The sequence below is a fragment of the Heteronotia binoei genome, chromosome 5, assembly GCF_032191835.1.
Source record: "Heteronotia binoei isolate CCM8104 ecotype False Entrance Well chromosome 5, APGP_CSIRO_Hbin_v1, whole genome shotgun sequence".
NCBI lineage: Eukaryota > Metazoa > Chordata > Lepidosauria > Squamata > Gekkonidae > Heteronotia > Heteronotia binoei.
Genome location: NC_083227.1, coordinates 90,141,968 through 90,164,937, shown reverse-complemented (window position 1 = coordinate 90,164,937; position 22,970 = coordinate 90,141,968). Strand labels below are relative to the sequence as shown.

The 22,970-nt window shown below is 40.0% G+C and overlaps 1 protein-coding gene across 2 annotated transcripts in view; it reads right to left on the bottom strand.

The window, feature by feature from the left end:
- TKT (transketolase) overlaps nucleotides 1-20,929 on the bottom strand; it is a 44,594-nt gene extending 23,665 nt beyond the window's left edge. The window contains exons 1-4 of one of the 2 annotated variants that reach the window (XM_060239806.1): nucleotides 20,683-20,929; nucleotides 5,052-5,169; nucleotides 3,583-3,696; nucleotides 136-233 (exon numbers count right to left, since the gene is read on the bottom strand). In XM_060239806.1, the coding sequence (XP_060095789.1) occupies nucleotides 136-233; nucleotides 3,583-3,696; nucleotides 5,052-5,169; nucleotides 20,683-20,789 (437 nt within the window). In that variant the 5' untranslated portion in view covers nucleotides 20,790-20,929. Of the gene's footprint in view, nucleotides 1-135; nucleotides 234-3,582; nucleotides 3,697-5,051; nucleotides 5,170-10,402; nucleotides 10,445-20,682 lie in introns of those variants that run through there. The other variant, XM_060239807.1, reaches the window with a different exon arrangement.
- Between the last annotated feature and the right edge of the window lie 2,041 nt (nucleotides 20,930-22,970).

Below are 22,970 nucleotides of genomic sequence, written 5' to 3'. Positions count from 1 at the left end.
GCAGATGCATACATTCTGCAGTGTCAAGTCACATATGGAAAGTTGACTGTGTAAGGAAACCGATCACATGGCAGCAACATTAGTTTTCCCAGTATTTTCCTCATATACAGAGACTAGACAACTCATCAAAATTACCTGGCTCTGTCAAAGTATTTCCCAGTATAGGCCATACCACAGGCAGCACCCAACCCTTGGCCAAGTGATCCAGTAGCTACATCAGTGAATGCTTGTTTCTGAAAAGAAGAAGGCAACAGTATATAAGAAACAAAAAGGAACATTGGCACTTATCATAAGGCAGGGGTAGCGAACGTCAGGCCCGAGGCCACTTACGGCCCTCGAGATCACTTAGTTTGGCCCTCGGGGATTGCTGGGCCAAGCCAAGCCATGTGGTGGCCTCTGTGGGGCTTGGCTGGCCAGCGAGGATCATGGGGCCCAGCCACGCTGTGCAGAGGCCTCCCCAGGGCCTGACAGGGATTGTGGGGCCCAGTCACACTGCACAGTGGCCTCCCTGGGACCTGGCTACCCGGCCAGGATCACTGTGGAGCCTGGAAAAGTCACTGTCACAGTTCAGGTAAGTTTTCCCCTCATTTCTTTATTTCCCTTTCATTCTATTTCTCCCCCCCCCCCCATTTCTTTGTTTCCCTTAATTCTTCTTTCTTCCCTCCCTCCTTCCTTTATTACCCTTTCTTCCCCCATTTCATTTCACTTTCTTTCCATTTCTTCTCCCTTTTATTTCCTTTTCTTCCCCCATTTCTTTATTTCCCATTATTTCCATTACTTCTTTCCTTTCTTTATTTCCCTTTATCCTTCTTTCTTCCCACCATTTCTTCCGCTTTATCCCCCCTTTTATTTCTCTTTCTTCCCATTTCATTTCCTTTTATTTTCCTTTCTTCCCCCATTTCTTTATTTTTCTTTATTCCCCTTTCTATCCCTCCTTTTTATTTCCCTTTCTTCCCCCATTATTTTCCTTTATTACCCTTTCTTTCCCCCATTTCTTTATTTCCGTTCCTTCCTTCCTCTCTCTCTTTCTCTCTGTGGAGCCTAAGTGGTGGGCATTGTGAAGGACTGCTGCTGGGGTAAATGGGTGCCTTTAAAGGTCTGCTGGGAGCAGCTGCAGTTTCCGCATGAAGGAAAGAGGGGTGGCAGAGGTGGGGAGTGGGAGCCAGCTACCACCAGTTCACTTTGCACTTGATTATCCCAGATGGTGTGGCCTGATAATGCTAATGAGTGTGTGACCTAACATGCTAATAGTAGGGACCTAGGCATTTGCCTAGAGCAGCAGATTGGGGGGGGGGGTGCGCCAAATTAGGCTCGCCCCACATGACTTCAAATAGAAAAACAATTATTTGCATTAATTTTGCCGGCCTGAATTGTTCTCCCTTGGAGGAGCATTGTTTTTTAAGTTGATAATTTTGTATGGCCCGCAAATGATGTTATAAATATCCAAATGGCTCTTGGAAGAAAAAAAGTTCCCTACCCCTGCCATAAGGGTTCCTTTTGCTCCAAGGAAGGGAGGGCATCTTGACATGGGTGATTCCCATCTGTTCATCAAGGACACAGGACTAAAATTCTTCTAGACCTCCTGTTTCACGTGCAGAATCACTCACTTACCTCAGTTCAGTACATCCCAAAGAAGAATCTATACTAAAATACTAATTAAACCATTCGACAAACTGAGCAGACAGGAAGTTTGGAATTTTAGTCCTGCCTGCTTGATTTTCAGATGGGACTTCCCCTCTGAGTAACAGTGATTGTATCACAAACACTCAGGCTGAAATCATATACAAACTGACATGGAGGTAAGCCCCGCTAAACTCAGTTGTGCTTATTTCCAAGTACACATTATCAGGATTGGACAACAGATTTGACAGTGATAGGCATCTATTATCAACATACTCAAGTGTAGCAAAGCAAGATTAAAGCCTTCTTCTGACATGGGTTAACTCAACATTTACGATCTCAGACCACCCATATTAAGCCTTAGAACTTTCATTCTGGAGACCCTCAGATTTTGGTACACCTGGAAACTTCAAATGGCTTAATACACACCTGTTCAAGTCCTAGCTAGGTTTTATCACAACAAACATATCAAACCAGTGCTTTTCCAACTATGCTGGCTTCTAGTTCATTTCTCAGAAAAATTCAATGTTTTGTTTTCTATACCTTTAAAGCCTTAAACAATCTGGGTTCTTTCCCACACATATCAAACCCTGTGCTGTTTAAAATGTCCATAGTGCTTCCTACAATGACACTTTCTCCTCCACCCACTCTGGCCTCTTTTTACTGCACGATCTTTCTTGGACTTTTTAAAATGCTCTAAGGTGAGGACTACAGCACTCACCTTACAACATATTTTTAAAGTCTGAGGAAAATCATGCAGTGAAAAAAGACAGGGGGAGGGGAAGCAGTAACATTTGAAATTACCATAGTGCTTCAGAGATGGCTCATTAATGGAAGGAAAATCACTGTATGAAAGACCTATCCCTATATCACTTTACTTGGAATTGGGCCAACAATGAATAACATCCGGTTTAGAACAGGAATGTGAAGGGAGCCAGTATCTCTTCATGTCTCCTGGAGGACCTCGAAAAATTTTTTATTCCAGAAGGCCTTTGAATGCGGATCACTATTTTTTCCACCCGTTTTATTTGATGATTATTTACTGCTCTTATTAATGTGATTTGGTAGCTGTTTTTAAAATAAACTAAAACAACCAATTCCTAAAAAAATGTTAATATGTGATTTTATTGAACTTCTGCTTAACTGCCTTGGTTGGCCCTATAGAGAACAAAGGCAATCTTACACAAGGGCCAATCAACAAGCTAAAACTATTTACAGTTAGAACAAACATTACTTTGGAATGCTTCAAGGTATTATGAGAACAGTCCAGTTATGCACATGTCTGTTCTAGAATCTTAGTACTACAACCTCCACAAGCTCTGAGATGAAATAGTTCCCAGTGAGAACATTTGCCTTCTATATTTATTTATCAGAACACTAATAAGCCATATCATTGCACTAGTTACAATCCTACATAACAATGAATAAAGAAAGCATATGATAGGAACTGACTCCGCAGTATGAAGAACAACTATTTCTACTTTCACAGAAAAAACTGAGACTACACAGTACTAAAGTACCCAGTGACCCCTTCCCTTAAAACAAAGTAGTCCAAAGTCCATCCAATTTAATTTAATTAATTTGCTGTTCTACTGGAGTTAAGAGGATGACTATGAAGATCAAACTCTGTGAGTTCCTCCAAGGCCTCCAGAGCCCAAGGATGGCAAGATCTGGAGACAGCAGAACTTGGTACTCAAGAATTGTTCATAAAGACTTGTCAGTGTAATATGAATCAAATTACAGACATGTATCAACCAACTAAATTACTGCTTTACATTTTATTTACTTTCTTCACTGAAAGCAATTTACTTTCATTTACAAATCATTTTAGCATCTTCTTGGATTAGCTTGTCTTAGATAAATTATACAGGGCATGCAGGAATTAGTATAAAACATGTACAAACTTCCCAGTTCATAAGGATATGTTCTATTACACATTAGCTATAGAGGTGTAACACTCACTGGCACAGGGTGTCCTTCCAAAATGGAATCAATTTTCCTCAGGTTTAACAATTCTGATTCATGGAGGAAACCTGCTTCTGCCCAAACAGCATACAAGATTGGTGCTGCATGACCCTACAGTGAAATTGGGAAAAAAACCTCAATTCTTAAAATAATATATTACTAAAAGCATATTTCAAAAGCATCTCAGAAAAATGAAAGAAAGTAGCATGCAAAGCTGTGGAAATACCATTTATTTATTGAGGACAAAACACTCTCTGTTCCCCAGAGAGTACTGAGATCTAGCTCACAAAATCTGCTGAAAATCCCTGGGCCAAAGGAAGACAAACCAAAAGCGACAAGGGAGCGGGCCTTCTCGGTAACAGCACCCCAATAATGGAACCAGCTACCAGAGGAGGTACGGGCCCTACGGAGCCTTAATCAGTTCTGTCGGGCTTGTAAAACCATCCTCTTTCAACTGGCCTTTTAAGGTGGAACCATTGCACCATCACTACAAAAACTGTGTTCATATGCATATTAAGACTGTAGCACCATTTTATGTTATATTGTAATTTAAATTATTAATTTAAATGCTGTTTTATGTAATTGTATTTTAATTGTAAATTGCTTTGAATTTTATTGTTGTATCATGGTACAATGCACTATGTCATGTAAGCCACCCTGAGCCTGCTTCAGCGGGGAGGGCGGGATATAAATTAAAATTTATTGTTATTATTATTATTAGACACTAGATACTATACAGAAAAGTAACAGTTCCTAGGAGTCCTTCTAGAGTAAAAGAGGGTACAGTGGGCACTAAATTGACAGGAGAAGAAAGAAGTAGTTTGACAGAACATGGGGATGTCTTGTATTCTGAATGGCAAACATCACAAAAACATACCATGGGACCAATACTGCCTCTAAGCTGTGGAGTCTTGTGAGCAAAAATTCTACCTCGTGAGCTACTGGCATTAAAGTTGTGAGCTGTTGCATAAATTAGTTTGCTTTGGGGCCATTTTTTCTGAGCTAAGACAAAAATGTGTGAGCCAGAGGCTAAAGATCTGTGAGCTAGCTCACACTAACTCAGCTTAGAGGGAACACTGCATGGGACATATGAGCATCTACAGCAAGAGACTGTGCAATTATTTAAATAAAGGATTCCTTTGACCCTGCAATCTAGAACCAACACAATCTCCTGGTGCAATCTGTTTTCACCACATAAGAAGTGCAACATCCACACTTCCTCTCCTTGAAGTAGAACTGGGAAGTATTGCCTGAACAGGACCCAGTGTACAATCAAGCAGCTGTCAGGACACAGATTTTGAATGGAGGGCTGCACAGACATTCAGTTTTTCACATTCTAGTATGAAAGTTACACTGAGGAAACTCACACTCAAGTGGAAGGAAAAAAGTTGCTGAGGTTTTTTTTAAAAAAGGACTCCATTTGTGTTAGCCCATGGGAGTACTGCATGAAAAGATTTCACTCTTACCTTAGAAAGAACAAATCGATCATTGTTAACATTTCTGGGGTCCTGTGGCTTGTATCTCATGGTATGGAAAAACAGCACAGACATAATTTCTGCAGCACTGCAACATGATGTCGGGTGGCTGCAAGTCAAAGCACATGGAACATTATAACCATAACCTGTTGTATCAGGTCACATTCCTATCAGCAAAATATTGCTGGTGCCATCTTTGAGCATTCAACGAGGAAATAACATGCCATTAGAAACATATATGAGAATTCCTATCCGCCTCCATCTTAGTGTCAGTTAGCTGTATTAAGCCAAGAGACTAGATGTCATATCATCCTTTTTCACATTACAGTTCTAAACGAGTTGTTATTTATTGTTGGCCCAATTTTGAGTAAAGCAACAAAGGGACAGGGGTTTCATACAGTGAATTTCCTTCCATTAATGAGCCATCTCTGAAGTGCTATGGTCATTTCAAATAGCGTCACTTTCCCACCCACCCCATCCTTTTTTGCCACATGATCTTCGTCAGAAAATTTTTTTTACCATTCCAAGTTGAGTGCTATAGCACTAAACCAATATAGCACTTCAGTGCTATAGCAGCACCACTGAGATATCTTGACTCCACTGAGGACATCCAAGGAAGATCGTGTGGCAAAAAAGGGTAGACGGGGAAAGCAGCATTGAAGGAAGCGCTAAGGACATTTTAAACAGCACACCACAGTGATTCAGAAGTGCGATAAAGGGGGAGAAAACAGAAAAAAGCAGTTTTCCTCAAAAGTGACTCAACCACGCTTTGCTAACACAACACAAGTGGGTCTGTATGAACAAATAAATTCCGCTAGCAGCCAGTTACTAAAATGAGCCTGTCTGAAATGATAGGAAAAAATCCACTAGCAAACAGTTACTAAAATGAAATACAAAGGCAGTTTGAGAAGGGCAACTGTCTTGTCCAAAGTAGACACTAAAACATAACTTATAGCAATAGGACAGCCTGAGTAGCCTTCAGTCTGCCCTAATAGCATGGTAAGTCATCAGATTCAGCAGTTCTTGTGCCAATGGAGTCTATGCAGCACACAACTGAAACTGCTTTTTATTAATTTCTAATTAGAGGAAAGCTTCATCTCAAGCAGAGGCATAAGCAGATACATTGGCCTGGACAATACTCTTAAGCATTTTGCAAAGAAAGGAAAGACACAGGCAAGGTTTTATGTGACTTACATATTCACAGAAGTTTTGAAACAGAACGTAAAACTGGAGATTAAATTTTATATATGTTCCTACCAAACTACCAGCAGAAAAATTGAAAGCTACGACAATACATTGACACAAACCTAATCTCTTCATTTATTTATTCTAAAAAATATTAAATTATTGCTACTGAAAGGAGTCACATTTCCCATTTGGACTGTAAACCAGTTAGAAAATACAGTTATGTTCTGTACTGCAGATGCCACACAGTACATCTTTCAAAGAAGCAGAAGACGAAAAGTGCTTCTTTCTGCTTCAGAGGGCAAATTGTTGAGGTATTCCAGGACATGAAAGAATAAGATTTTGTTTAGCAGAAGCCATGACTGACTTACTAAATGTCAAACATTTTGGTTTCTAATTCCATACATCCTAAATCATTTACGCATGGGTTATCTGCCCTGGATTTCATGCTCTTCTGAAGCATTTTTGTATTCCTGCTTCCCTGCAGCAGCATCACGCATTTGGGGGCCTCTTGGGGTTTGCTCTATATTTCTGGGAAAGATCGCAGTAAAGACAGGATTGGCTGATGTGTAGGTGAGAAAATTCAGATGGCAGCCATTTTCTCTAACCTTGTTCCTGCAGCAGCCATTTCCTCTCCTGTTTTCACAGAGCTTTTTTTTTAATTAGCCTTAGAATACCATATCAACTTAATCTTATATCAATGTGTAAACCAGGTTCTTGGAATTCCCAGATTTCATCATCATCATAATTATTATTATGCCCTTTTCAAATTACCATTCTAAACTGGATGTTATTAATTGTTGGCCTGATTTCAAGTAAAGAGATACAGGGACAGGGGTTTTCATACAGCAAATTTCTTTCCATGAATGAGTCATCTCTGAAAACCTATGTTCATTTCAAACAGTGCTGCTTTTTGTAAAAAGGTAAAGGTAGTCCCCTGTGCAAGCACCAGTCGTTTCCGACTCTGGGGTGACGATGCATCATGACGTTTTCATGGCAGACTTTTTTACGGGGTGGTTTGCCATTGCCTTCTCCAGTCATCTACACTTTACCTCCAGCAAGCTGGGCTCATTTTATTGACCTCGGAAGGATGGAAGGCTGAGTCAACCTTTAGCTGGCTACCTGAACTCAACGTCCGCTGGGATCAAACTCAAATCATGAGCAGAGCTTGGACTGCAAGACTGCAGCTTACCACTCTGCATCACGGGGCTACTTTTTGTACACCACCCTTTTTCACCACGCAATCTTCCTCAGACTTTTTAAAGAAACATTCTAAGGTGAGCGCGATAGTGGCACCATTGAGATGCATCAACTCAATGGAGTCAATGCCTTTCAATGGTGCCACTATATAGCACTGAATTGCTATTGCAGCTTAGTGCTATAGCACTCACCTTAGAATGTTAAAAAAAGTATGAGGAAAACTGCACAGTGAAATAGGACAGGGGGAAAGCAGCACTGTAGAAAGTGCTATGGACACTTTAAACAGCACACTACAGTGATTCAGAAACACAACTAAGAGGTTGAAAATGCAAGCAGGTTTGTATGAACAAGTAAATAAATTCCACTAGCAGCCAGTAATTAAAGTTATTATTGAAAAGGGTCTGAGTCTCTAGCTAGCCCCTTCTGTTGAAAGATATAAGGAGAAAATTATATATCTTCAGTGCAAGGGAATTTAACTTATTTTTTAAAAAATGAAAGCTGGAAATTCAGATAATCTGGTACACACATAGCTATAGCATTATACTGATACAATTCTACTCTGGGGGACAATTTTTTAAAAAATGTAAAAGTCCCAGAGACCCAGGAGAAGGAGTGGCCACTGCTGGTGGACTATAGCAGGGAAACCTGCCAAACAGAAGTCCTGTTGCAGAAAACGCACCAGCAACAGGAAAACGATGCAAGCCCGCCCCTGTGCGGAAACCACCACTATATGCCCTAACAAGAAGAGACACACTGTTTTCACTTTCTCACAGAGCCTGCATGCGTGAAAGGGCAGGGTATAAATCTAAAAATTAAATTAAATTAAATTAAACTAGGAATCAACACCAAAGGGGTTCTATATATACTTACCTGCCAGCATTAAGCAAATAAATGAATACAGGCTTGCAAATCATGGCCTGAAACATGCCCCCGCCCCACCTCTTGTTTATTTTATAACATCCAATCTATGGAAGAACTCTGGAGAACCAAAAAACTTGCACACTGTTTTGTATTATTTGTGTGGTATTAATAAAAGGTATTATGCCTCCAATCAGCCCCAACCACTGAGATAAATTTGTGAGCAATGACTTCAGCTCCTCAGTCATTTATTGGATTCCATTCATTCAGTTACCAGACAGGAAGCTATGTGAATGATTAAGAAACATCTATTTAAGTATGATTATAATTATACCTACAATCTTTAGAGCAAGAGGTGTTTATTCTACTCAGTTTGCTGGTATTCTTCTACCTGGAGAGCCTCCTGATAACTGCATATTTGACTATTCCTCAGTAAAGGCATACTTTTATACTGGCACACCCTAATGACATTTAGAGTTTTGCAAGGGCGGTATCTTAAGATAGCATTTTCTGATAGAGTAGGCAACAGGTGCAGGTAGTGTAGATGCTCTGTATTATGTGCCTTTTGAATGTAATTAATTCTCTGAGCCTAGAGATCTTTTAATTCTTCCTTTACTCCAAAATATAGATCATATGGAGATATTACCTATCTTATTAGAATAGCAGACCTATCACTCTTTGAGCTGTGAAATTTTATGTGTTTGTGACAGATTTTCATAGCAGTTCAAATTGGTCTAGCTTTTTCTATTTTAGTAATCTGTTTAGAACTAATATGTTAAGTAGTATGAGGTAGAGAGTAGAGTAGGGGTATTAAGTGGATTGAGTTTTGGATTTGGATTTTAATTTTGGACCAGTGTGACTACAAGCAACTTTTGTTTTCTACTTTAAAACCATCAAATTTAGGAGATTTGTAAAAGACTATACCTATCTTTATAAAGTGACTTGTTTGTTGTTGCTGGATTGGGGTTCTAAACAAAACAATAAAGCAACTGTGTAGCCAAAACAAATAACTTACTATCTTAAACAAGTTTACTTTAAAAACTTTCTATACAAAAGTATCCTATGCAGTCCAAAGTGCCAAAAGGAACCACATAAATAGTCTTGAAGTCCAAAAACTTGTAAAAAACCACTAAGGTGTGGTCAAACCAAGGCTGTTTCAAACATGAATGGAAAGGTGGAAACGTATTCAGAGGATGCCTGTGACACGGCGTATCGCAGCACTCCTTATGTGGTGCCTTTTGGCACTTTGGATTGCATAGGATACTTTTATATAGAAAGTTTTTCAAGTAAACTTTTTTAAGTGATTTGTTTTGGCTACACAGTTGCTTTATTGTTTTGTTTGGAATCTTCTACTGTGTTTTGCTTTATTTGTGTTTATGGATTGGGGTTCTAAACATTTTCCCCCTTTCCACCCTGACTCTTGCCATAATTCTGCCTACATTCAACATCTCCTTTAAACTCTTACCACCTTGAACTTTCAACTTCTACACATTTCTAAGAATTCCCTAGTGTATTAATCCTCATTAAAAAGAAAAAAGCACATTTAGCCACTCATTACTGAAGGTAATGTGGCTAACCTGATGTTATTTCAATGGAACAGAGACAGATCAGACAGTTGTAGTAGTCTATATTATGAACCATCAGCTTTTAAAAATATTTAACTACCAGAATCCCTACTTATAGAGCACACCTGTTTGAATATGGCACAGGGCCCAATTCTCTTCCATTTGTCTAATTCCTATATTTATTATGCAGATTAGTACTTTAAAACAAATAATGTGAAATCTATGAAACATCAATGGAACTCATGTCTTCATAATACATTTCTGAACAAGGTACCATATTATTTCTCATTCCAATACAAGTCCTTTGAAAATAGTACTTTTGTTAACACTCTCTTAAAATACATGCAACACGTGATGTAAAGGATTAGTGTTCATCCCTTAGTAAGTACTTGCACTTTAGGAATTAAAATAATTAGGTTTAAATCATGACTCACACTTGTATTAGTAAATATTTACACATCTCAGTTAATCAGTAAGCCTTACATGCTTGTTCAAGGCTTTCATTTGTTAAATCTTAGAAAGTTTATACTTAACCATCTTGCTAAAGAACTGCTTCTCTGGAGAAAAAGACTTACAAAAACCTATTAATGAACATATAGAAAATAAAATAATTAAAAAGAATAAAGCAACATTTGAAGATACAAAAAAATGCAAAACTATTTTACAGCAAAATGGAATGTGGTTAATTTTGTTTTCTTCCCTGCAAGAGATGCCCATAATTTTGTTAGTATTTTATACATAAGAAAAGTTGGTTTTATATCCCACTCTTCACTACCCAAAGGAGTCTCAGAGTGTCTTACAATCACCTTCCCTTCCTCTCCCAGCAACAGGCACTCTGTGGGTTGGTGGGGATGAGAGAGTTCTGAGAGAACTGTGACTGACCCAAGGTCACCCAGCTGGCTTCATGTGGAGAAAAGGGGAATCAAAATCTGATTCTCCCAGATTACATCCCAGTGCTCTTAACCACTACAGCAAGTTGGCGCTCATTGTCATATGACAATAGACTGCTAGGTTTAAGTTATATTAACTCAAAAAACAAAGTCATGCTGCCATTTGGTATAATAAAATACTAAACATTTAGCTACTCTATGCAGGAAAATCAGGACCGTGCTTTGAATTGCAGCCAAGATTACTAGGCAGTATGCTCAATTGGCTTCAGGGGGTTGAATTTTCTCAATTACAATCAGACTACAGATTACTGAACACTGTAGAATACTAAACGTGGCTGCCATACCATATCCACAGATTTCATTGGTACTGGTGTGGAAGTCTTTAGTAAAGTCTTCAAAAGAATGGTAGTATTGTAGTAGCAAACCTTAGCAAAGCTTATCTGCTACAGTTCAGATTCCTTTCATAAATAGTTCACAAGACAAGCTATACTCCAAAGTTTAGTGCATTATATTTGCATTTCTACTAAATTAAGGATTTAGCAGTTTTGGTTACTGGCAATATATGATTCCATCTCTTTCGTATGCATTTGTAAATGGCATTGCTAAGGATTTAAAATAAGTTTTAAAAGAATTCCATTCAAGCAAAATAAAGATTGAAGCCCTTCTTGCAGCTTATTGTCAAATAAAAGTATTCCTCCAAAGCCACAGCAGTCATTCTTTCCCCTTTTGAAAATCAAATCTCTCTTCTTCTAATGCTCAAATTCTGTTAGTTCTAGTCAACTGTTTGCATTAGCACAGCAGCCCTTTTACTCACCTAAAGCAAACAGAGCTGGGCTACAAAGATGCCAGCTCAGCGTGTACAGATGAGTGAGTAAAAAGGCACCAGGTGTAGGGGAAATAACTATGCAAAGGCAAAATTGGCCAAAAGGAATGGAAGATAATTACTTCTAGTCATGCCACACAGCTGTCCTGAAAGTACACAAAAACTAGTCAGTTCCAATATTGCGAAGATACATTTGCAGATTATTGCATCACAGTCTAAGGTGGTCATAGAATGAAAGCAATTAATTGCAGGCACTGTCAAATAAATAAACTGATGGCTGCCTGATGCACCATCTTGAGACATTTGCGTGAGGAAAAATCAGGATTATACCATAGATATTGGTGTGTGGGACTGCTGGGAGGCCACAGACTTCAACTGTCAAGGAAACCTCTATGTCTGGACTAAAGGCATCTAGGATTAATATGAAGTACAGTACAGTGGAAAAGAGAAATGAGCTTTCATGCAGCACCAAATTATCTGCTTAGCTATGACATCCTGGCTCAGTAGACACATCAAGTGTGTGTCTGACATAACTCTAGGTGGCTAAAGTCAGGATGGCTTTAGGTTGGACAGGCATAAAGGCCTATTAAAAGGCCTATTAAAAGAGTCCAAACGGAAGTTTAAATTTCAGTCTTTCAATTTTCACCACATCAATACAGCAATGTACCTGGCTATTTGTACTTTTCTGAAGCACACTTTGTGTCTGATTCTAGCAGTGATTAATAGGTTAATCTGAGGAGGGACAGGATAGAGGACAGATGACCCTGTCTTGCAGCAAGGGACTGGACTAGAAGATGATGTTCTGATTGTAATTTTGAGGAACTTGAGGAAATTCAGCACCAGATCTCAAGCTGTCTAGCCAAATTTGCTGGCAGAATTGGAGAAACAATTAGGTACATTAGCAGGGTACTGAAAAATACAAGTGTCTGATGCTAAATATTTATCTGGAAAGGCCCAGCTGTTTTGGAAAGTTTTTTTAAAAATCATATGACACTGTGGGGGGGGGGGCAGATTAAAATTTTGGCAACAAAAGGACAGAATGACCACGAGATATACCACACCATGGGATAAACAAGTTGGATATGGCTTCATATCTATTCAAGATGGATATGGCTTCATATCCATTCAAATAATACAATGTGGTTGGGATATGGATTAGAGATCCAGGAAGCCTCTGACTGTGGCCCAGGTTGCACAGGGCCACCCAAATCATTGATTCTATTGATTACTTTCAACTAGCTAGGAAAGACAGACAAAAAAACCAGGAGTGATTGGTAAAAGCTTAGACCTTACTGCAGCTCCAACTCTATTCCCATTATTATAATACTGTTTAAATAATGCAATGAAGTAGCATATTGCAGACCTATGAGCTGCCAAAACCGTACTCTTGCATGGTTCATTTCAGTTCACACCTCTTAATTGCCTATCCTATCTTTCTGAAATGCTAGTCTTTGTTTTCTCCTTCATACATTGACTTCACTGAGAACTTGAAGCTGGGAAATAAAACAGGAACCTCCCTAATGTCGTAAAAGAGTAAATCCAGTTATTGCAACATTACATTATGAAAACAAGCTTACTTCCTTCAGTGGAGTAGGATGGTTCTGCTATAGAGTAAAGTGCTGCTATTTCAAGAATTTTCTTCTTGTTTTTCTCCTTCCTCATAGCATACATTAGGTAAGAGCTTCAGTAAAACAGTTGTAGTCATCTGTAACACATCTATATTTTAATCTACAAAAAATATATACAGTCCTCAAGAGTGGTGACCAACATCAAGCAATGGTACTTGCACTCAACCAGAGGAACAATGCAAAGAAACCACATGAATCTAATCAGCCTTAACCTGTTTACCACCTACTAAGAGCCAAATGAGACACGACAGTGTCCACTGACCTAACCTGTGAATGTCACCATTTTAAAGGTATTTAAAAATCAGGATTGGACACTTGTGGCTTTTAAAAATCTCTTCAAAAATGGTGGTGGCATCCATGGACACCATCATGTTTAGTTTGGCCACCAGCTGTGTCTTATTATGAGTATTCTTTGCAGAGAAACCTGAACCCGAGACAGTGGTGGAATGTGGCATTGCCTAGAGTCACAGTTTCTCCAGCAGAAAACCTAGGCAACAGTGACTAGGAATGCTTTTTATCTGCTCATTTGCATCTCTTGTGAGAGAATGGTGATCTTCTTACCAATTAAAATAGAACTCCTGTGGTAAAGAGTAACAGATTTTATTCCAGCATAACTTGAGTGAGTGACAGTTCACTTTATCAGATGTATTAAGTATATATTCATTGGGTCAATGCATTTATGATGACAAAAAGGTCGGGGAGAAATAAATCAGTTGAAAATAGGATCCAATCAAAACAGCAATCAGTTCATGCACAGTGGGTAAAGACCCCTCCCATCTATTGTTCGGCCAAACTGGATTAATATATAACTTAATCTAGGAAAGTACAGGATGAGACTGTCAAGAGACACTCCATCTTATTCCTCTTGTCATGTGCATTCAATTGTACAATGCTAGGCTGTGCTTCAATGCTATGGTGCACTTGCTATGCCTTTGATATAACTATAACTTGCTGCTTATCTGGAGGGAGGATGGCATGTCTGGGAATTGGCTAGTTGCTATGTAACCAAGGGCAAGAGCTGGAGGAGATGCAAACCATGAACTGAGAGCGAGCCCCTGTGGTGATGAGAGCTTTGCAAAAACCCCGTGCAAAACCCCCGCTTTTGCTTGGCACGCTTTGGCTTGAATTATAATGGTCAGGGCAAAGGTTTATAAGTTGGGGGAACTGAAAGAGAGGTCAGTTCCGACAACGCATGTGTATGCCTATGAAGCTGGAATAAAGATCTTGAACTTCAACTTTCCTTGACTCTGGGTCTGACAGAAACAAGATAAACAGTCTCAAAAAGGAAGCTCCAGAGGTATAGCAGAAATAATAAACATCTGTAGGAATTACAATATGCAAGGCATTAGCACCCAAAGTGAGTGCACAATCCAACATTCTTAGGGGATAGTCTATTTTGAACTTCTTAACTAATTCTAATTCAGGAAATTTCTCCTTCAGAAATTCTTACATAGGAAAACTGCAATTTTTAGATCAGCAGTAAAATGCCCTTGAGAATTAAAATGTTCACCCATTGGATTCTGAATATTGTGACTTTCAATGCCACATCTGACTCCTTCCAGGGCCAGCTCTCTCACTAGGCAAACTAGGCGGTTGCCTAGGGAGCTGGGAGTGAGGGGGTGCCGAATTGAGCACAATGCCGAATTGAGCACAATGCACAGCAGCCAAGAAGGTCTGAGCGCCTGCTCCGGCTGCAACGCCACTGAGGATGTTCTCCGCAGCTGAGAACGAAACGTCTGGAAGGAAAACTTTCTCCAGTAGAACACGGCACTTGATCCCGAAAGATTCTACAAACCCTAATGATGTTACCAGCCGTGAAAACCTGAAATCTTTCAAGACTTACATCTTAAATTATCAAATTTGGAATATGTAGACTATTGTTTAATAGGAGATTTTTATGCAGTCTCTGATAGACAAATGGACAAAAAACCGCATAAACAGATTAAAAGCAAAAGTCTTCAATTGCCAATAAGTTTTTGGAAACTAGCAGAAGAATTGGATTTGGTTGACTATGGAGAACAAGATACCCAAATTCTAAAGACTTTACCTACTATTCCCCTAGTCACCAAATGTGGTCAAGAACTGATATGTGCTTGCTTTCTACAAATCTGGCTAAAGATTTAGTTGAGACAGAAATTCAAACAAGAGTTATCTCAGACCATAGCCCTATAATGATAAAGTTCAAAGGTACACAAATGAGAAGATCATGGAGGTTAAATACCTCAATTCTGAAAAATAAAGACTTTCTTAAAGAATCTAAGGCTGAAATGGAATCCTTTTTCAAACAAAACATAATGCAAGATGTAAAGATGAAAGTAGTTTGGGATACTGCTAAAGCTTATTTTTGGGGCCTTGCAATTAGATATAGTGCCAAGAAAAAGAAAGAAAGAACTGAAAATTTTCAAAAACTAATGTCACAAGCTGGAGAAGCTGAAAAGAATTTAAAAAACAACTGACAAGATATGAGTTCCAAATAAGGTAAAAGAAATTCAACACCAATTGAACTTGTTACTCATGGAGGAGATGGAGATAAAATTGAAGTATGCCAGACAAAAAAATTTTGAGCATGCCAATAAACCTGGAAGGTGGTTGGCCTATAGGATGAGAAAAGAAAAGGCCAAAAGAATAATATCAGTCCCGAAAGATGAGAATAATAAAGAGAAAGTTCAAAAACAAGAGATATGTCAAATCGTGGAACAGTTCTATAAAAAATTATATGAAGATAAGCAGGTTCACAAAATAGATTTAGAAGATTATATTAACCAAAATAATCTTAACAAATTTACAGGGAAAGATATTCTCTATTCACTCTCTGTACCCAGTACATAACTTTCTAAACCTTAGTTGTCTCTTTTCCAAACTGAAAAGTTGGGGACTCTTTAGCCTTCCCTCAAAGAAAAGGTGTTCCAACCTCTTAATCATCTTGGTTGTTCTCTTCTGTACTTGTTACAACTTTGCAATGCTCTTTTTGACATACAAAGCTCAAAACTGCACAAAGTAGTCCAAATCATAGATCTATAAGGGGCACTGTAATGTTGGCTATTACAATTTTCAATTTATTTCCTAACAATCCCCAGCATAGAGTTTGCCTTTTCACTGCCATAGCACACTAGGTTGGCATATTTATCGAGGTATTAATTAGCAGCCCAAGCTCTCTTTTCCTCTCAGACCACATTGTGTGTGTGTGTGTGTGTGTGTGTGTAAAGTGCTATCAAGTTGCAGCTAACTTATGGTGACCTCAGCAAGGGGCTTTCAAGACAAGTGAGAAGCAAATACGGTTTTTGCCATTGCCTTTCTCTGCAAAGTCTTCCTTGGTGATCTCCCTTCCAAGTACTGACCCTGCATTTATTTACTTATTTATCTTATTTAAATATTGCTATGCCTTCTTTCCACCCAATTCAGGATCTCCAAGGTATTGAACATTAAAACATTTCAAGTTTAACGTTAAAAAGCACTTAGAATGCATACACACACTTAAAACATAATAAACATATAATCACATAAATGGGAGGAGAGCTAATAAAATATTGTATATGCAATGCCAAAATTCATCTGTACGGCACATATGGCACACATATATATGATAGCAAACACAATGTGCATGTATGTAGGAGTGCCTCCTAGTCCAAATTTTCTCATGAAACCATCATATCACCACTGTTCAGCCTGAGATGCAAAACTCTATATTAAGTTGCTAGCTCTGTTACTGTGACTGCCCAGCTCCTACCCAAAGGCACACAGGGTATTCCAAACGGTTCCATATTGTCTGCTACAAATAAATACAAGGTGTGCTGCCACATTATCACAGACCAATAAATGGGAAACATCGTAAGGTCGCTTGCCTGCTTAGGGCAGTTTTAGCCTTGCACACTGTGTAGCACATTCTTGCGTTTTCTGATTATTTCTTTTCTTCTTTTTCACAATACCCTCTATGACAGAACACTGGCATAAAACATCAAAATGCACCCCTGCCCCATTCAGTACTACTCAATTTCTCTATCCCAAATCAACAGGCAGCTGCACCCATGGGTAGTGACAGACGCTCAAAATGTCTGGAATATTACAACCTCTGTGCTGCCCAACACGTATTCCATGGAGTTGACCTACTTACAGTGGTCTCCACCTACCCAGAATTTCCTAACTCTGCTATACTGAGTCTACAGCACTCTGAAGTATTATTTTTCCTGCTCAGTTTGCCCCTTTTCTGCTGTCCCTCAAGTCCTTCACATGCACCTCCAATTCTAAAGGCATGGCAAGTCTACTGAATTTCACTAATGCCTGCTGCGCATAAGTACAATAAAAAGGAGCATGAATGGTAAACAAGGGGATTCAACAACATATTGTCAAGTACAGATACTTCATATCCTTAAAATGTAAACAAATGTAATATGTAATGTCCTTTGTATAACCAACACATTGTGCTCTTTTTGTGCCTGGGTTTAAACTACAACTTAGCCCAAAACATATTAAGGTGCCCCACAACGGCTTAAACCAGAGGGAAACACTCCAAGACTGATCCCTGGATCTCTTTTCTATCACGAGGATGTATTCTACTGCTGAGATCTTTCAGGCTGCAAATGTAATTCTATACACATTTGCTAGGAAGGAAGTTGCAGAAACTATAAATAATAATAATTCCATTCACAACTAGGCTGCTGTGGGTGCTCTAAAACAGCAATGTTATTCACACAAACTTTAGAATAACTTACCAATTTCCTCCTTACACTTTAAGTGACAACTGTTTTAAATTCATAGAGTATTTTTCTGACAAATAAAATAAAAGGAGTCTTTATTCAAAGTCAGTTCTATGCACTACAAAACGATGGAACAGAGAGTTTAGTCATTTATTTTGTGATTTGTTGACAATGTGATCACTGTGAAAGAGGCTTGATTTTTCGAGAATGAGATGTGGAGAAGTTTCTCTTCTCATCTAAGAAGTATAACCAAAGCCTGGCAAATTCTGGTGTTTGTAGTCGGCACTGCCTAGAATTAAACCCTGTCCAGAGGTTTGAATAAACTGTCCACTGGAGACCGTAGACATTAGGCAATAGTCTCACTTGGGTTGAGTTTAAATTCTGTAGACAATTAGTTATGACTGATGGATGCAAAATGAAAAAGAATATTTTAGCCTTGGGCATAAATACTTTTGAGCTGTGCATCAGCTTAACATTATCCCTTCATTTCTCCTATACCACTTTCTAGTCTGTGTTCATACAAGTTTTCAATATGATTTCATGCCTTCTGAACCCTTCTCATTTAAGTGCTAGACAAATGATCAAAACGGACAGCAGCAGTGCGGTAAAAGGAAATGCTTCATTCGCACTCCCCTCAGCTACTAAAAAGCTTTTGTATGTGTGCACACACGCACGTAGCAGTCAGAAAGTGTCCCCATAATAAGGAACAAGCCACGCTGCCCTCGGTTAGAAATCAGCTCGTGAACCAAATATTTAAAAGCATCTTCTGACATCGTCTACATCAGTGAGCCCCATTCCCAAACAATATATATATAAATATATAGCCTGAACTGTATCAACAAACATTTAAAATGTATTACAATCCTTATTCATTTTCCATTCACTAGGGGGTTCATACTTACTCCCTTTTTATATTCAAGTGAATTTACAGAATGTAAGAGCACAAAAGATTTTCAGCCAGTTTTCCAAATATAATATCCACTTCTGCCAGTGACAAAGAATATGCTCCCTTCCCTGGAGTTACCAACCAAGAAAAACGACGAACATAAACCCTCCTCTCCACTTTGCCTACAGAGGAAACTTAAGAAAGTTCACAGCAAAAGAAAGTGGATAGGGCTACAGCTTCTGCTATAAGGGTAAACATTCTAAATTGATTTTTTGAACCAAAAGAAAACTGTAGAAATAGGTTACTGTTGAAACTGACAGCTTGTAATTACTTCATCAGATTTGTTCACTGCAGGAATTACAAAATTTAACCGGCATCTAAAGATAATTTCAAAACTACATTTCAAAACCTAGTCCTAAGGGCATCCTTTAATTTCTTTTGCAATTCCAAATTCGGAACCCTTTAGAACAAACAAAATCTTCTGCTCTGAAAATACCCAACATTTTTTCTGTTTAGTTTTAGAGAAAAGAATGGTAGATGATTGGCATCCTAGCAAACAGGCTAACACTCTAGCCTCTTTTCAAAGAAAATGCAAATGGTCAAGTTACAGCAGATTTAGTGATTGTTCCCACAGCCACACCCCACAAAATTAAACTTCAATGTTTAGCTAAGAGTGCAGACTCATTCAGCTTGAGTGATGTCACATAGCTCAATGGATTTCAATAGTTAGATTCCCTTTAGAAATATTTAGTAATCTCCAGCTGCACAAACTTGCAGAAGAAAGTGGCACAGGAGTGGGGGGAGGTGTTTGGGGAGGGGGCAGAGAGAGAACAAACAGATACATCTTTTTTTTCACATATCAATCCGAATTATCTGCCCTGACCTGGATAGCTCAGGCTAGCCTGATCTCGTCAGATCTTGGAAGCCAAGCAGGGTCAGCCCTGGTTAGTACTTGGGATGGGAGACCACCAAAGGAGGCTGGGATTGTAAAGCAGGACCAGGCAATAGCAAACCACCTCTGAACATTTCGTACCTTGAAAAATGCCTAAGGGCTTGCCACTTGACAGCTCTTTCCACCACCACCCAGTTAATCTCCCCACCTGGAGAAGGAGGGATGACAGCTAGAAAAATCCTGGTTAGTACTTGGATGGGAGACCACCAAGGAAGTCTGGGATTGCTATGCAGAGGCAGGTAAAGGCAAACCACTTCTGAATACCTCTTGCCTTCAAAATGCTGAAGGGGTTGCCAGTTGACAGCACTTTCCGCCACCACCCAGTTAATCTCATTTGCTGAAGGAAGAATGACAGCTAGCAAAACAATTTTTTCAACTTAAATCAAGGGGACGGTGCAATAAATTACTTGAGGAGCAGGACCCAGTGCTAGGAAGTAGAAAAAGTGAATTGCAGCTAAGGAGGGGGGCTCTCATTTATGCAGAAAGCAAGGTGGTGAGCCCATCTGCAAATGGTACAAGGCTACCTGTCCACAGGGATGCCAAGGGATACACTGGAATAGACATCATCTGCCTTGAAAGTGGCAAGGGACTATTGCAGGAAGATCAAGCAACCCGCCTGCTCTGTATGAGGAGGAGTGGCATAAGGCCTACACCTACAGCAAAGATGCATTCAGCTCATTCTCCCTTTTCCACGTGCCTATACAGACAGGAAGCCAGCAGATGTCTGTAGGCAAATGAAAGGCATTTTATCAGACAGCCTGGTTGTTGCAGCCCTTTCCTCAACAGATTAATGTGCCCTACTGCTCAGCCTCTTACCAACCTGCCCTCAAACACAGCCAGATCCCTCATACCTAAGGGCTTTGCAGAGGAGAGTAGCTTCCCGGCAGGAATTAACTACTGCTTGCCTCTTTCCCGCCCTCGCCCAACCCCGCTTGGCTTACCCGGAGCCGGCAGCAGTGGTAGCCTTGATAGAGTTGATGCGGAGCCGATTAGCCGTGTCCTTCAGGGCCTGCAGCGTCTGCTGGTCGGGTTTATGATAATCCTCCATGGAGAAGCAGGAGCGCGGCCGGCAGCAGACTCGAGTTACAGACAGCAAACAGCAAATGAAGTTGGACAGGCCTCGGCTCGGCGATTGAGGAAGGAAAGGAGGAGCAGCCCGGCCAAGCTCTGCCACCTAGGAGGAGCCAACCGCCGGAGCTGCCTCTGAAGTCGGACGCAGGCGTGGCTATGGCCAAACGAGTGAAAACTCCCGCCCCAGCCTAGCCCATTCCACGCCCCCCGAGTGCCTGCAAGCCGCTAGGGCAAGCCCCGGCTGTTCCAGGGAAGTAGGGGTAGTTTCTAAAGAGCAAGGTTTGCAAGGCTCAGGGCGGAAAAGTGCCTTTTTGATTCCCGGCCGCTGTCTTGACTAAGTAAAAGCAATAACTAGTTAAGAATTTACGCTTCGCGCTGTACTTTGAAATAACACGTTGGAGGCAGCTGTATAAAAAAAGGAAGCACTCCGTGCCTTCATGGTAACAAAACCCTTGTCTGCACCTATATGCGTTGGAGCCAGGTACCTCCGATGGATTATTACACTTTTATTTAATACATCCTCCCGCCCACCCCCAAGAAAAAGGAATTTGTAAAACGCTACTGTGGAAAAAGAGTCTGACAAACTCCAATTGGTGTACAGCAATCATTCGACGAATTAGCCCCAGGTTATGGCGGATAAAATATCCGTAGGGGGAAGGGAGAAAAACGATGAGAGAGAGGGGATTCTACACCCCTAGCAATAATTCCGAGACTGGGGAGACAAGCATAAAAGGGGGACAGGATAAAAGCCAGAACGGGCATCAAACAAAGCAGATTGTCACAAAAAACACTGGGATGCATTACAGACTCTCGAGAACAATATTCTAGAACAGAAAAAGTGGAACTCACACGTCCTTATTACCCCGTTCCGGGCCAAAATGCCTCCAGAACACCATGGAACTGGCCTGAACGGGCATCAAACAACCTGGGCTGCCACAAAAAAAACCTGGGATGCATCACAGAAACTCGAGAACAGCATTCTGGAAAAGAAAAAGTGGAACTCACACGTCCTTATTACCCTGTTCTGGGCCAAAAGGCCTCCAGAATAGGGTGGAACAGGCATTAGAAAAATAATAGTATTGTGAAAAACAGTGAGACGTGTTAACTGCACTCCAGAATACTATTTGGAAATCCAAACACAAAAAATATTTTGTTTCAGACCAAAATGCTTCTGGAGCACCCCTGATCTGGCAGAAGGGTCATTCAACAAATAACAGTACAAAACCAAAACAAAATAGTGGAATGCATGATAGTCACTTTAAAGGAATATTTTGGAAATCCAAATGCGGAAATGTCATGTACTTATTAATCTGTTCCGGGTCATAATGCCTTCAGAACACAATGGGATAGGCATTCAAGAAATAATAGCATCAATGAAAAAGGTGGAATGCATTACAGGCACTCCAGAACAAAATTTTGGAAAACAAAACACAGAAAGAGTACACTTTTATTAACCCTTCCTGTCTTCAGTTAACAGTGCTTCGTTTAACTTTCCAACCATTCAAAGCCAGTCTTTACATTACTAGTTTTGTTCACATTAATTAATCCACAGTGCACTAGGGACATCCCCCCATTGCTTTACTATTTTGATCCACTGTGTGGATTAAAGTGGTCCTGCAGAAGTGGTATAGTACAGTGGTTGAAAATACCACAGAAGGCTCACTTTTTGTCATGTTCAGTTAAAGAAGAATCTCTGCAAGCCAGCCTAGAAAACTTGTGTTAGAAAACCTGGGACAACCACTACCAATCTGAATAGATGCGACTGGCTATATGGAGTAGTGCATAAACCGTTCCAGTTATTCATTTTAATGACATCTCTGTTCTATTGACAGTTGGCTAAATACTGCACCAGGTCTTGTGGAATGCAAACAAACTGACTGATGTGTGAGTGGGGGACCTGCAAAAACCCTTGGGGAGACCTTCCACTGTCAGCCCCTGGCCCTGTGTGTCAAGCATGGGCAAATTCCATTGTTAATTGATTGTTTTAGGGTCCTGCCTAACCTGGTCTGTGAAGTATCATGTTATTCTTTCCCTTCCCCCGTCTTGCTTTATGGCTTATAATTAGAAGTAGTGAGAACTGAAACCAAGTAATCAGCACCTTCCCATACATTCCGGCAAGAGAGTACGAGCCATCTGGAGAAAGCAAGGACGCAGTCCT